We start from the raw sequence: 16,304 nt of genomic DNA, 5'->3' as shown, positions 1-16,304 counted from the left end.
CCAGATTGGATATATCTTTGATCAAAGGTGTTTGAAAGAGTGAGGCTGAGAACATGAAAGCCAGCTAAGGTCACAAATATTCATTCCCCTGAAAGTGACACAGAAATAATGAACTTGGGTTTCTTGGCCTTTTCGAGGTCATTGATGATTTCCCAGTGTGGCTGGCTCTACTCTGCTCCTCAAATACCAGGGTCCCCTGAGAATCTTTTTATCTTTTTGTCTAACGGAGAGGTTCCAGAAAGTTTCCGGGGTGGGGCAGGTACATCACAAACTCTGTTTTTATCCTTTCTCCCAAGAGTCTGCTTTACTGAGCTAGACCTACAGTTTCACAGTCTCTCCCACCTGCAGCACATGTCAGAAGACAGCTGAGTGCTCAAGTTGTAAGAGGCAAAACAGTAAGAGGAAAATACACCCCTGGATGAGTGGAAATATGTGACTGAGTTCTGTGGTTAAGGCAGACCATTGTTCATTGTGAAGACAGGAGAGCCTCAGATCTTCACGTGCATGCAACCTGCAATCATCAGATCCCCTCATCTCCGAGTTACGGTAACTTGAGTAGTGCAGATGATTATCAGTCACCTGTAGACACGATGACTCAATGTGTATGAAACCCAGAAGGGGTAAGCTACAGTAATTGAAAAGCCAACAGCTCACGTTTCTTTAGTAACACACTCATAAAAAAGGTTAGTCAAACCACAAGAGTGTAACTTCTCCCAAACCTGCACGGAGCCTCCAGTCCAGCTTGTAGTCAGAATCATACCACACCTTTGAATGATTAATGATCGCAGCTTCAGGCTGAATTAGAGGTTTCCTTCTGATCACAACTGGCAACAGCAAGTCCTGACTTTAAGAACCAGGACCAGTCCTTACCTGTGCTTTTTTTTTTTTTTTTTTAAGGTGTCCATCTCTACCATCTAGGCTTTGGTAAAGATTTTAAAGATTTTATTTATTTATTTGACAGAGATCACAAGTAGGCAGAGAGACAGGCAAAGAGAGAGGGGGAAGCAGGCTCCCCGCTGAGCAGAGAGCCCAGTATGTGGCCTAACCCAGGACCCTGGGATCATGACCTGAGCCGAAGGCAGAGGCTTTAACCCACTGAGCCACCCAGGCGCCCCAAGGCTTTGGTAACTTTAAACCGAGTAACTGGCTGACCCGAAGAACTGCAATGGGGAGAGGGTGTACGGTTGTTGGCTTCCAAGTGCCAACTTGAAAGTACAGAATCACCACCTAGAGCTAAAAGGGACCTTAACTGAGCACGTGAATTCAGACCTCTGCCTTTGGGGCTGAGTGACAAGATCCACCGCCCTAATCTGTTTACCTCTGGTTTTTATACTTCACGCTATCTAGCACTCTGCCTTATATATACTGCTACCAAGAATAGCTATGATTTATTGAGCATTTACTATATATCCAGTATTGTCCTAGGTACTTCTTGCATATTCTCTCATTTGCCTAAGATGAATTAGCATCTCTGAGTCAGATGAAAAGCCTAACATACAAACAGGTTAACTTGCCAAGGTCATTAGTTAGTAAATGGAGAACTAGGATGCAGCCCAAGGGCCAATATATATAATCTGTCTGTGTATGACCACTTTTATTAAGATTTTATTTTATTTATTTAATTTTTTTTGGAGGGGGAAGGGAGAGGAGCACAGGGAGAGGGAGAGAGGATCTTAAGCAGGTTCCATGCCCAGTGTGGAGCCCGACGTGGGGCTCTATCTCACGTCTCTTGAGATCATGACCTGAGCTGAAATCAAGAGTCAGATGCTTAACTGACTGAGCCACCTGGGTGCCCCTGTGCTTGAGCTTTAAGTGATGTTTCCTGGCTGCTACCATGGCTGCACAATCTCACCACTGGGAGTGGCTTCAGATTCTCTGCTGGGATCGTCCCATAAGCAGTGGACAAGCAACTGTGCTTTGTTCCATGTGGACCAGCACCGTGCATTCAAGAAATATCTATGATGCACAGAGTTGCTGTGGTGTTTGTAAGTGCTTAACAGAGTGCCTGGCATATGTAAGCACTCAGTAGGTGCTAGATCTTTTATTATTACTATTGTTGTTATTAGTCTCACACCATGTTAGGTGCTTTGAGGAGTACAAACAGAACTACAGTCCAACAGGAGATGCAGCATTTACACAATTTCATTACACATTGGTACCCCTAAAACTATGTGGTGGAACAAAGTATAGTCAACAAAGTGAAGAGAGAAAAATACAGCTTCTCAAATATGCCAAGTAATGTGGGACAAATATTACGCCTATTTTTAAAACTCTCCTTATAATCTGAGGAGGTGGCAGTGGTGGTGGTGGAGACGGTTCTGTACCTCACAACAAACTGTTAAACTCATCCTGAGTGCAGTGGGAGAACAGAGTAGAAAGAGAACTCAGGAGACTATGGGAATGTAGACCACGTGTACTTTTTTTTTTTTTTTAAAGATTTTATTTATTTATTTGTCAGAGAGAGCGAGCACAGGCAGACAGAGTGGGAGGGAGAGGCAGAGGGAGAAGCAGGCTTCCTGCTGAGCAAGGAGTGTGATGTGGGACTCAGTCCCAGGACACTGGGATCATGACCTGAGCCAAGGGCAGCCACTTAACCAAGTGAGCCACCTGGGCATCCTTTTTTTTTTTTTTTTTTAAGAGATTTGGGATGCCTGGTTGGCTCAGTCAGTTAAGCCACTGCCCTTGGCTCCAGTCCTCCATGGGGCTCCTTGCTCAGCGGGGAGCCTGCTTCTCTCTCTGCCTGTGTCTGCCACTCTACCTGCTTGTGCTCTCTCTCTCTCACAAATAAATAAATAAAATCTTAAAAAAAAAGATTTATTTATTGGGGCTCCTGGGTGGCTCAGTCAGTTAAAGGTCTGCTTTCAGTTCAGGTCATGATCTCAGGGCCCTGGGATCAAGCCGTATGTCGAGCTCCCTGCTCAGTGGGGATTCTGCCTCTGCCTCTGTCTCTGCCTCTGCCCCTCCCTCTGCTCTCTCTCTCTCTCAAAATAAATAAAATCTTTTAAAAAAGAAAACAAATAAAGATTTATTTATTTGTTTTAGAGAGAGAGAAAAAGAGCAGAGGGGAGGGGCAGAGGGAGGAGAGAGAATCCTAGGCAGACTTGTCACCAAGCGTGGAGCCTCAAGCAGGGCTCGGTCCCAGGACCCAAGATCACCACCTAAGCCGAAACCAAGAGCTGGATGCCAACAGGCACTCCAACCACATGTACTTTTTTTTTCTTTTTTTCCATGTGTACTTTTAAGGGCAGATGGGAGGGACGGCATTCCAGACAGACAGCCTGGACAGAACCATTACATACAAAAGGGAAAGTATTACACCGAAGTGCAAGTAGTTCACTGTGGCTGAATTAAAAGATTAGTTGGCTGAAATGATAAATTTAGAAAAGGTAACTTGGAGACAGATTGTGCAAGGCTCAGAACACCTGGGTGGTTCAGATTTTATTCCAATGGGAAGCCACTGAAAGGTTTTTTGAAGGGGAGGGGGATGATTTGAACTTTAGAAATATAACACATTTCCACTATTATAGGCACCATGAGGGGTGATGGGAAATACTTGGGTTTTCTTTTTAAGTTTCTTCAAGTCACTGAACTGTACCTTCTTTTTCTTTTTTTTTCTTTTTAAAGATTTTATTTATTTATTTGACAGAGAGAGAGAGATCACAAGTAAGCAGAAAGTCTGACACAGGGCTTGCTCCCAGGACCCTGAGACCATGACCTGAGCCGAAGGCAGAGGCCTTAACCCACTGAGCCACCCAGGCGTCCCTGAACTGTACCTTCATATCATCTCCCATGTGCACTATCGCTTACAAAAGAGTTGGGGACCAGGCAGGAGGGTAAATGGAGTATCTGTGAGGTGATGGTTCTGCTCTCAAGCTAAATGAGAGTAAAGTGACTAACATTTCTTTCAGGAGGAGGAAAGTAGAAGGGAGCCACAGAATAGGCAGGAAGGAGAGCAGACACAGAGAGAGAGCCATGGTGGGGGGGGGTGAGGAAAACTGAGGTGAAGACCACGTTCTGTTGCGGCAGAAGACTTGTCCGCTATGAGACGAGCTATTCGGGTGTCACCGGTTCCGATGGAGTCACCAGGGGAAAACTATTTTTCTCAAGAAAATACACCCTCTGGGCGGGAAATGACGGCCCTTCTTCAGGGGCTTTTTCTTCCACCAGCTTCAGTGACTACATTCCTCTCTGTCCAAAGCCTTGGTGTAGCACACATGACACACGCTGCTCAGGGTGACCTCCCAGGGAAGGAAGGCCTTGGACTGTAGCTCGTCGTAGGCCTTGGTCCTTACCCTGCTCTGTCACCCACTAGGTGCATCTCTCCATCTCTCCAATCCTCCCTCCTTCCCTGGGAAAAGACCTCTGCTGGGTGTTCCTGATATCCCTTCAAGCTCTAAAACGTTATGATTCTGTAGTACTTATAGGATTATAATTTCAGCCCTTCGGGAAGGGGTAGTAGAAGATACTTTTTGCTGTTAGAAACGGGTATTCAAACTGCTTCCTGCCGCTCTGTTAACCAAAGCAGACAATTTCTCATTAGTTACTTCACAGGGAGAATTGATGGTGTTTGTTGAAGTGTCAAAACCTCACTAACATGTTTACCGCGGGTGAGTGAGATCTTTTTTCATGTTCTTTTCAACATGCAAACTTCCTTTAATAAAATAATACATAAAATTAAAAATAATAAGGAGATGCTATGGTAACCACTTTGGTCGGAATAACACATCTGTTTTTGGAGAAAGAATGAAAATCAGAAAAAGAAATATGCAGAAATGTAGTCATTTTCCTCCTCCCTCCAGGAGAGAAATCTGGCCTCTATTTTGAGCCAAGTATTTGAAGATGGCCTAGTTAGAAGTCTAGTCAAACAAGTTTATAATAGGAGAATAAGATGCAGAGAAAGGACAACTTTTAAGAGGGTTAGGTGCTAAAAGTGAGCCATTGTGTCCTTCGAAAAGAGCAATGAAGAATTATTTTGATGATGTAAAGATGCTGATTTCTAATGAAGGTATGTCAATTTATGTCTAAACACAGAGAATGAAACAAAATTTCTTGGAGAATTAAGAAAGAAAGGATTTTATTTTTCATCTACATGGGCAATTTAATTGTACTTTTACTCTTCAATAGAGGAGTGTTTTTGTGTTTCTAAATGCACTTAGACTTAACCCAATCTGTCTCTCTTCCTCAGTTCACTTCTAATGTGTGAAAAATGCTACCTACTGGTAGTTCTCTTGAGCCTGCTGAAAAAGTAGCAGGCTGCCCTGAAGGCATAATTTCACCTTTACCCTCACAGTTCAAGAGGTCAGGGAAGCCAAGGTTGGTCTGAATGCTGTGCAACTGTCAGCAAGGATTAAAGGGAGTGACTCATTCTTCCTTCACACTTTACTTTTTGCCATTTCTCTGGCAGCTGAATTTTTTCAGAAGAATGCACCGTGGAGAGCAAATACAGGAGACAGAAGAGAAGAGGAGGGAAAACATTAGCCCTGTATGTTCTGCAGCTCTTCATCCCATTCAGGGTCAAAATGCTCCTTCTCTCTCCCCAGTATTACTGTTTTCTCTCAAAAAGGTTGATTCTATTAAATGACTCAAGGGGTTTCCTTTATTTGAAAACGATCTCTAAAAGGAAGGTTCAGGTTATAAGCTAATTCCTAAAGATTAGAACAAGGCTCAAGAACAAGAACATCGTGGATATGGCAGGGGTGCTGTCGCCACTTCCAGAAGGGAATGAATGGGTGGGCAAGAGAGCAAATGAACAAGCAGTAATGAATGCCCTCAGTGAAAGAGATGAATGTTGGGCTAATGCAGCTGTTTTACAGATTCCCAGATTTAACCACACCTTCCTAAACAACAACAACAACAACAAAAAAACCCCACAAAAAACCTAAAGTATATGACATGGTTCATAACATAAACATCTTGCCTGCATAACCTTGAGAAAACAGTTACCTGAATCTACACATATGGGCTTAGAAACACAAAATGGTATTCATAATTGCAGCCTTTGCTAATTCATCATGCAGACTTGTAGAATGATAGAGCTGGGAGGGACATTCCCGATCACCTCATCACCTATTCAGTCTCCTCATTTCACAGATGAGTAAACAGAGGCCCAGAAAGGTTATGTGATTTGTCTAAACACACACAGTTAAGAAATGACTGAGCTAGAATCGGAACCTGGGTCATTTGGCTTCATATCCAGTGTTCTCCCTACTGTGCAATACCACAATTTACCAAACAAAATTTCCCCTGGTTACTCAGGGCCCTGAAGCCCTGAAGTTGCTACCTCAGCTTAAATCAAGAGCTAACTCTTACTAGGTTTCCTGATTCCAGTATAGAGAGAACATAATGGTTCCAAAGATGAGAGACATCAGTACCTGTAAGCATCTCTCCTGAGTCTGGAAATGAAGGAGTAAAAATCCTCTGCTTACAAGGGTAACAAATGGAACAGATCCCTGATGCAACAAGCAGAATGGTATGGACTTGGACATAGGAAATGTGTTTTCTTAAACCCATGAAAATATCACAGCAAATTTTATTATATTAAGTAGGGTTTCAGCTCAACTATAGGTTAGGACAGGGGCGTCTGGGTGGCTCAGTTGGTTAAATATCTGCCTTTGGCTCAGGTCATGATCCCAGGGTCCTGGGATGGAGCCCTGCATCAGGGCTCCCTGCTTCTCCCTCTCCCTCTGCCTGTTGCTCCCCCTGCTTGTGCTCTCTATCAAATAAATGGATAAATCTTAAAACAAAACAGGGGTGCCTGGGTGGCTTAGTCGTTAAGTGTCTGCCTTCAGCTCAGGTCATGATCCCGGGGTCCTCGGATGGAGCCCCACACTGGGCTCCCTGCTCAGCGGGAAGCCTTCTTCTCCCTCTTCCACTTTCCCTGCTTGTGTTCCCTCTCTTGCTGCAGCTCTGTCAAATAAATAAAGTCTTTAAAAAACAAAACAAACCAACAACAACAAAGCAACTATAGGTGTAGGACAGCTACAGGAACCAAGCATCTTCTTTCATATGTTAGTTCTCTTAGACCAAAGAGTCTTGACCATAATTCCATTGAAATTGAGTTACTTCACATTTTTTTTCCTTGCCCATTTCTCCCCATGTCCCTCTCCACATCAAGTACAGGCATTTCTAGAGTCAAAACTTTCCCCAAATCAAATTACAAAGTAAATTACACTCATAGAATAAAAGCCTCTACTTTGCTTTGTTCGGACTCCAGTCAGAACTTCTTCACAGAAAAAAAAAAAAAAAAGAACTTCTTCACAGAAGTGGAAATCAAAAGATGTATGAGCAATGTCTTAAGATCATGTCTTGGAATCACAATTGGCCCACTTGATCCACTGCTCCTAAACCCCAAATGAAGGTCACTACACGCCCCCTGACATTTCTCACAAAGGAGGGGGAAGATGGTAACAGGGGTGGGGGGCGGAGGGGTGTGTCTCTCTAAACTGAAATGCACCAACTTTATTCAGTCTGACATAATTCTTTAAGTGATTAAAAGGATACAAAACTCTCCAGCTAATCACAATAAAATTAATAAGGCATAAGCACTTAAACAAGCATAAATATTTACCTAGGTAATTTAAAAATATATTAGTTCTTTCAATATGTCTCTATAATGCATATAAAATATCTGCCTGTAAAAAAAGATCTACACCAGAATAAAATTTAACCAGATTTAAAAACTAGGCAGGTACTTAGTATCTATAAAGGCTACTGAAAAGAATTAAGCACAAAAGGACTGTAGTAAGACATCAGCAGCACCAAATAGCTTTGGAAAAAGAGATTGACAGGTTTCTAAAATTCTACTGGTTTTGAGGGAGATCTATTTTCGTGTGATAACTATTTTTGTTCGATATCACCAAATTTCAGTTTATAGCAAAACTGATACATTCAATTCAGCTGCCCCCTTCACAAATACAAATCTATTTTAAATACCATGGTCACATTTATGTAAACATCTGGGAGAGCTGGGCAAAACATCTCTGCCGTTCAGCAGCCTAAACACTTTAAAGAATATAATTCTTTCTTTGCCATTTCATTCTGCTGTATTATTTGACAATGTGAAAACCGGTGGCAAAAAAATTAACTCCAGTGAGACAAATGATTGAATCCAGACTTGTTACTTAAATCTATGTTTTCCCAACTTTCTCTTAAAGCCAATCTTCATTAAATTCAAGAAAGTATGAAAAAGAAAAAGGGAAAGTATGACAATTAGTTTTAGAACGTGAAAAAAGTTGGGGCATGATTACGGAAACCACTTGTAAAATATAATTACAAAAGATTACAAAAATGCTATCTCAAACATCTTACTGGTCTCAATTGCCTAAACTCTCTCATGCAACATATGTCATTCAGAATAAAGAGGAAGGAACAGCATTTTTAACACCAACTCCATTTAGGAAATTGGATGTCAAATACTCCCACCATCAGGAGTTAAGATTATTCAGTTAAAATATTTTGTTCTATTTGCCCTAGTTATCAAAATGAAGCACGAAGAATAAACGTCTATAATGGAAAACCAATTATCTTATTTTAACAGAGATTAAGGGCCTGTGTAGTATATAAGCATCCTACGTTATCTCATTTAAACTATCTACTAACAAGAGCAGGAAAAAGGGTCGTATTCTTACCAATGAATTTCTGAGGCATTGAGCTTTTTCGTTTTGCCACATTGCTTGCTAATCTGTCCAGAACGAGAGCTCTTTCACTTCCCATCTCTGCTTTGATGTGTCTTGCCTCCGCACTTGCTGGTTTGGAAAAATGTAAAAAGAAGAGGGAAAAGAACACGGTGGTAAATGAGGGAGAAAAAGGAAATAAACTGGAAGGAAAAGTGTCAGAGATCTGATGCACACTCTGTTGTTACCTGTTATTACTGCTCAGATTCTTGCCTGGGGTACCTGCTGTGGTCAGTGAAGCCAGCACTAGGGCACGTTCAAATCTTGCAGTCTTATGCTGAGATGGGAAAGCCCGACCCATCCCCAACGAGTATCTTCATTAGCAAGAGGAAGTATTAAATAAACAGCCTGGACGTGGTTGGTTGCAAAAAGATAGATAGATGGAGATCTTCTAACCCCCATCAGCCTTCTTTCTGATTCTGAGTAACTGCGTGTGACACCTGCAGACTGATATAATTCTTCTTAACAACTTAAAAAAAAAAAAAGTATGGTGCCCCAGATTTACTGCTCTGTTGATGTTAATAGCACTTTTGAAAATAGATACACTTACCCAGACAGCAAGAAATCTACTCAGTGATTTGTGTATTGAGATTTTGAGTGTTTTTTTTTTCTTTTCTTTTCTTTCTGGCATGTTCCTTTCAGTTCCTATCTTTTAAATTCTATTTCTCTGAGCTCTGCATTATCTGTTTCATATGCTCCTCACATTTCAAAGTTGTCTCAGCTAAAATTTCCCTGAGCAACACTTCTGTTTTGAAATTAAAGAGCAATTTGTATAATTCATCTTTATTATATTTCTAATGAACAATGTGAATAAAAACTGCCTAAGAATATGGTCTAGTTGTTAATCCATGAATAGACCATTAAGTGGTTTAGGCCTGTGGTTCTCAGACCTGCTTGAACATTAGAATCAATCTTTCTGAAGAGAATGTAGGAAAACACCTATGCCCAGGTTCTCCTTCAGATCCTGAAATCAGGATCTCTGGGGTAGGTGCCTAGGCAACAGTATTTTTAAAGCTCTCCAGATGATTTTAAAATGCAGCCAGAATTGGAAACCACTAGATTATATAAATAGTACTAACATCTAGTCAACTAAATAGTACACTAGAATAAATAGAGTATAATTTATCCTGGTACAGCAGGCAGTAGTCCTATCATAAGAGTCCAAGCCTACAGTTCAAAGAGATACCAGCTGCTCTAAATGTGAAGGCTTTAAACCTTATCATGGGGGCGCCTGGGTGGCTCAGTGGGTTAAAGCCTCTGCCTTTGGCTCAGGTCATGATCCCAGGGTTCTGGGTCATGATCCCAGGGTTCTGGGATTGAGCCCCGCGTCGGGCTCTCTGCTCCGCAGGGAATCTGCTTTCTCCCCTCTCTCTCTCTGCCTGCCTCTCTGCCTACTTGTGATTTCTCTCTGTCAAATAAATAAAATCTTTAAAAACAAAACAAAACAAAAAAAACCCTTACCATGAACACATGATGCCAGCCCAAGCTGCAGATCTGCAAACTTTTCTGTAAAGGGCCAGATAGTAAATACTTTAAATTTTGTGGGACACATCTAGTCTCTGTTCCATATTCTTTGGTTTTTCCCCCAACCCACTACCCTTTAAAAATGGAAAAACTTCTGCACACTGTCTGCTGCCTACATTTGGCCCAAGGGTCACAGTTTGCTCACTCCTGTCCTACACATTCATATTGTGTTACTACAAACATTTCTTTCTGTTTTAACATAAACATTTCAGCAGAACCAAACTAAAATGATGTATCCATACATTTCTAACATCTCTAAGGAGGAAGAAATTGAAATTAGTTTAAGAGATTAGAATAAAAAGAAGTGATGGTTGCAGAACAGATTTTTTCCCCCAAACATATGCACAGGTTTAGGAATGGTCAGTGATCATTCTGAAGAGTTTGCTGTGTGAAGAGATTCTAATATACAGAAATAATGTCACGAATTCTATGGTCCTCTCAGACATTCAGTACCACAAACTGACATGTCCAGAGAGGAAAAAAAAACCCAGTCACCTCTGCAAGTAAACAAGCGAAAAACCTCCAGGGCAAGACTGTCAAGTAAGAAAACTGTCAGGGCAAGAAAACTAAAGCCAAATTAAAGAAAGAGAATTCAAAATATTAAATATGTTTTATTTTATTATTAGCATGTTTTTGTTTGTGTTGCCAGTCATTGTACAATAAATTGTAAAGCTGATGGTTTTTAAATTCAGGAATAAAATGAAATCTGGCTCCAAAAAGGATTAAAAGGACAATGACCATATTTACTAGACTTTGGGAGTTTCTTGTCAAACGTAATTATATGCTTCAAAGAAGTAAGTCCCAGGCTCCGGGTTCAGTTACTAACAATACTATTTGTGTAAATGAAAACAGTAAAGGTTAGAATAGGGGGCCTGGGCAGCTTTGGGCCTGGTGGTAAAGCACTATCACTTTGGCTGACCTGCTATTGCAAATAATGGGCACTTTAGAGACAGGACATTTTGTTACTGAGTGAAGTGGGTCAAATTCTGTCCAGCACAGGGATAGGTTTAAATGACCAAACAGGAAACTATTATATATATATTATTTCCTTTCACACAAACCACCACCAGATGTGGCACTACCCAGAGCCCCAAGAGCAGAGAGATGAAAGACAAAGGCCTGGGATTTGAAATCAGTTCCTGAGGCTGTTACAAAGACATTTTTTCTTAGAATCATCTGAGAGGCAGTTAAGTGGTGCTTTGAGAACAGTCATTCTGGTTTGAGCAACTTTGAGGGGATTAAATCCAGGTTAGCCCCTCTTTCCCCCTCCCACCTCCCCTTCCAACCCTGTATTATTATCAGAAAGCTTTACAGCGAAACATGAATGAAAAACAGTCCTGTGGGAATTTTTAAGTCCACCCCCATTTTACCACTATTCATACTTGTTCTTCAGTCACTCCTCTAATGGGCTAATCATCCCCCAGAAATCTGTCCCTTTAAGCCCCAGGACTCACCCCAAGCATTATATCACCAGCCTACTTCTCCCGTTCAGCTCTCCGCAGTCACTGTCTACATTTTACCAAGTCACTATCAATTACCACTAGCAGCTTTCTGAGGACACATACTCAATACCTTCTATATTCAGGAGAATGCTAGAGCGGGGATGCATGACCTAAATAACGTAATGAGGGCATGTCACTAAATGGCAGCCTTCCGAGATAACATCACCTTTTATCCCTGGTTACTCACCAAGCTTGTCTTGACAAGTCATTTCTAGATAAATCTTACTCTGTAGAACAGTGGCCAAAATGCCTGACATTTAAAAAGATAACATTCTGAAGTGTTTGGATGGACAGATAATTGGGGGCATGGGTGGAGACTTTCCCATCTCCACAACTCTGGTTAGAGCCAACAAAACCCTCTGAGGTGAATCGAGAGGGCTTCCCCCACCCCACCCCCTTTCCCTGGTTTGTTCACTGAAAATATCAACTCCAAGATTCCAACTGTCATTGGACATGTAAACACACTCTAGAAATTAAGTTCATCTTTACCAAGTTAACCGTTTTTTATTTGGCAAGTTAGGCAAAGGTTCCAACTTTAATAACAGAATATGCTGCACTCTTTTTTTTCCCCAAACTGCTGGTCTTTTGCCTTGCAGTCAGTTGGACAGCTTGCTGGGTACTACTACTACTTGGGCACGCTTTAAAACAAAAGGAAATGCTCTGGAATTAGAGGATCTCTCGGGATTATAAACTTAGGCGGTACTCTTTTCAGCAAATGAAGAGGACCTCTGCCTTTTGGTCCTCTGCTTCAACTTGAAGACCCAACTGTCTATTTATATAGTCTAGACTTGTTATCTTGCCACATCATGTCTCAAAAATGTAAGTGGAGGGAAACCAGTTTGGCAAGATAGCAAGGGGACAAGATAATGGGTTTAAATGATGAAATAGGAAATCCGTTCCTGGGTGGTGTTTGGCAGTTTAATGTTGCAAGGGGTGGGTGTGGAATAGGGATAGTGGCAAGGAGTACAATTACATACTTGGTATGTAAGAGCCTTGGAGGAGGGCTGTAATTCTGGATCAATTCCTCATGTCACTTGCCTACTATATAGTGGATGTATCAATTTTCATTAGCAAAATGATTTTAAACACACGTTGAAGATATAAATAATAAAACTAATATGAAGCCATAATTACAGAACCGGTTTCTATCTTTCATCTCCATATAAGTCTTAATTGTCTGGTTTTCAGTTAACTATTTCCATGATGCAATTCCTATCTCAAAGTGACTGCAGATTTAACCATGTAATTGGTTGTGTTTTTGTGTTTGTTCAGAATCTTTCATTTGATCTTGAAGTGTTAAATGGAGCTCAACTAAGAGGCATTGCTTCCTGTCTCTTCTCTGGTGTGGTCAGTAGGTAGCTGATGGACAGTGGAACAAAGGGGTGTTATTGTGTAACAAGAATTGTCTAACAAAAGATTGCTATCAAAGATTGAGGCAGGTTCTAACAAAAAAGTTACATAAAATTGTTGCCTTTTTGAGCAAGTAGAATAAATACTACCTGTCCGATGGTAGCACTTTTTAAAAAGAAAAATCAGTTGGGAAAATCAACTTTTAAAACATTTTAAAGTTTTTCATTGGTCTCTTACTTCGCAAAAAATGTAAGTTTATTTGAAAATTCTCATGCTTGTATTGGCTCAGCCAAAACAATGAGCTTGAAGATAAGAGGCTGTGACTCAAAGATTCATAAAGAAATTTAATTATTCAGGGTGCCTGGGTGGCTCAGTGGGCTAAGCTGCTGCCTTTGGCTCAGGTCATGATCTCAGGGTCCTGGGATCGAGTCCCGCATGGGGCTCTCTGCTCAGCGGGGAGCCTGCTTCCCTCTCTCTCTCTCTGCCTGCCTCTCTGTCTACTTGTAATCTCTGTCAAATAAACAAATCTTAAAAAAAAATAAAGAAATTTAATTATTCAATTACTTAAAAAAATTTTTTTTTAAAAAAAGATTTTATTTATTTATTTGACATAGAGAGAGATCACAAGTAGGCAGAGAGGCAGGCAGAGAGAGAAGGGTAAGCAGGCTCCCCACTGAGCAGAGATTCCCAATGTGGGGCTCGATCCCAGGACCCTGAGATCATGACCTGAGCCGAAGGCAGAGGCCTACCCCACTGAGCATCCCAGGTATCCCAATTACTTAAAAAAATCTTGTTATTGCTAGAACTCACTGTCAAAAAATGTCCCACTCCAAGTACTCATAACGTGTGTGAAATTAGGCTCAATGAATCTCTATTCCAGTCCCTTTCTGGAATAAGAACCAAGCTAATGTGAAAATGAAGTTCGTGCTCATCTCTATTCTTCTTTTCATATGTACTCCATTAAGACCGCAGAATTGGAATATCTTGATGACATCATCTGTGAGGTCTGGAGTAGAAACCTGGACTGATGTAGCAGTATCACATGTGCCTCTACTAGACCTTGGTAGTTTATTAACAGATCAAGCACCCATTGCCTTGCTGGATTGCGAGTTGTCCAAGGGTAGGGGCTAAACTTTCACTCATTTTTATGAACAGCTCTGGCACACAGAGAATCCAACGACTGCTATCTGAATGAAATAAAAATTATTAGTAAGGCCAGAAGTCCCATTACCTAACACAGCATTCTTTTGTAGACTGGTGCCTAGCCCAGGGCTTTTTTTCTCTTTTGCTTCCATAAAGACCTGCTTACTCAAAGCTAGGGATTTACACTAGGCTGCATTTAAATTGACAATAAGCACTTGATGAATAAAGTGCCATAGCCACAGTAGCAATGGAGTGTCATCTCTTTAAAAGCAAGGGAGGAAGGGGTAAGATGTACCACTGGTCAGGTTGGTCAGGTTCAGAATGGAACATGATCCAGACTGGGACTCCCAATTTAAAGAAGAAAACAGAAATGAAAACCACACTGGGAGTAGTGGCAATAACGAAAGGCTTGGCTTGTGTGAATTGAACACTCTTTACATTTTAGGGGCACCTGGCTGGCTCACTCAGAAGAGCCCATGACTCTTGGTCTTGGAGTCATGGGTTGGAGCCCCACGTTGGGTGTAGAGATGACTAAAAGAAATAATAAACTAAAAAAACCACATTCTTTACGTTTTGGATTTCAGGAAAAATCATGGGAACTATCTGAAATACAAAAGAGTAATATATTGACTGACATGCTGTTTTTATTTTACTTGATTAAACTGTGACTTTATACATTTTATAACATGAAACCAACATTACAAAATATTTGTTTTAAACAAAGAAATCAAAACTTGCTGACTTAGTTAACCCTTTATTTTTTGCTGAGACTTAAAGAATGTTGCACGCATCCATCAAACCACCCTATGAAATGCAAATTAACTCAACCTCTGTATTTCAGCATTTCCTGAATCACCGTAAACCACTGAAGATAGCTAAAATATTTCTTTCATACTTTCCTAATTTGACATTCCTAAAAAATAAAAAAAAGTTATGGGGATGGGAAATAAGGTGGTAACCTCACTCTGAAATCAGTATTTTGAACTTAATACTCATAGAGGATAGCATACTGGTTTTCCTTCTAACTCCAAGAGACTCAAGATACACATACACGCATACATGTCTACTGGTGTGTGTGCTTCTATATTTCTTTCACAAACCAGATAATATATAATTTTAAACAACAACAGCTAATCAAACCATATTTTCCCAAAGTGGAAAAAAACAAGATGTGCAATTTTTAAAAAAGATTTTATTTATTTAGGGATGCCTGGGTGCCTTAGTCGGTTAAGCCACTGCCTTCGGTTGAGGTCATTATCCCAGGGTCCTGGGATCGAGTCCCACGTCGGGCTCCTTGCTCAGTGGGGAGCCTGCTTCTCTCTCTGCCTCTGCCTGCCTCTCTGCCTGCTTGTGCTCGCTCTCTCTCTGTCAAATAAATAAATACAATCTTTTAATAAAAAAAGAAAGATTGTATTTATTTAATTGACAGAGAGAGACAACAAGAGAGGGAACGCAAACAGGGGGAGAAAGAGGGAGAAACAGGCTTCCCACTGAGTGGGGCTCGATCCCAGGACCCTGGGATCATGACCTGAGCCAAAGGCAGACACTTAACGACTGAGTCACCCAGGCACCCCCCAGATGTCTATTAACTGATGTACAGATTTAAAAAAAAAAACAACAACACTAAATCCATACAATGGAATATTATTAGGCCATAAAAAATAATGAAGTGCTTATATGGGATACAACATGGATGACCTTGAAAACATTTTGCTAAGTGAAAGAAGCCAAACATAAAAGGCCATGTATTATATGATTCTATGTACGTGAAATGTTCAGAATAAGTAAATCCATAGAGACAGAGTAGATCAGTGGCTGCCAGGCGGTAAAGAGGGGGGAAATGGAGAATGACTGCTAATGGGTACAAGGTTTCTTTTGAGGGTGATGAAAATGTTATAGAATTAGTGGTGATGGTTGTATAACTTTGTGGATATATTAAAAACTACTGAATTATACACTTTTTAAAAAGGTGAATTTTATGGTAGGTGTATTATATTGCAGTGAATTTTTGAAAATAAATATAGCTAACCATGAAAAAAACAAAACTGCCAGTGATTTTGAAGCAAGTCACTCAATTTTTTATGAGTTTCAATTTCCACACCTCTAAAATGAG

General features: G+C 40.8%; 1 protein-coding gene across 3 annotated transcripts in view; it reads right to left on the bottom strand.

Moving 5' to 3' along the window:
* The window catches only part of IKZF3 (IKAROS family zinc finger 3), a 90,872-nt gene that overhangs the window by 7,941 nt on the left and 66,627 nt on the right, over window positions 1-16,304 (bottom strand). The window contains exons 1-2 of one of the 3 annotated variants that reach the window (XM_044248071.1): window positions 11,651-11,689; window positions 8,628-8,744 (exon numbers count right to left, since the gene is read on the bottom strand). In XM_044248071.1, the coding sequence (XP_044104006.1) occupies window positions 8,628-8,712 (85 nt within the window). In that variant the 5' untranslated portion in view covers window positions 8,713-8,744; window positions 11,651-11,689. Of the gene's footprint in view, window positions 1-8,627; window positions 8,745-8,860; window positions 9,417-11,650; window positions 11,690-16,304 lie in introns of those variants that run through there. The other 2 variants (XM_044248070.1, XM_044248069.1) reach the window with 2 other exon arrangements.

This window comes from Neovison vison, chromosome 5 (assembly GCF_020171115.1).
Source record: "Neovison vison isolate M4711 chromosome 5, ASM_NN_V1, whole genome shotgun sequence".
In the NCBI taxonomy this organism is placed as follows: Eukaryota; Metazoa; Chordata; class Mammalia; order Carnivora; family Mustelidae; genus Neogale; species Neogale vison.
Note: the sequence above shows the minus strand (reverse complement) of the source record. Positions and strands in the feature narration are given on the sequence as shown.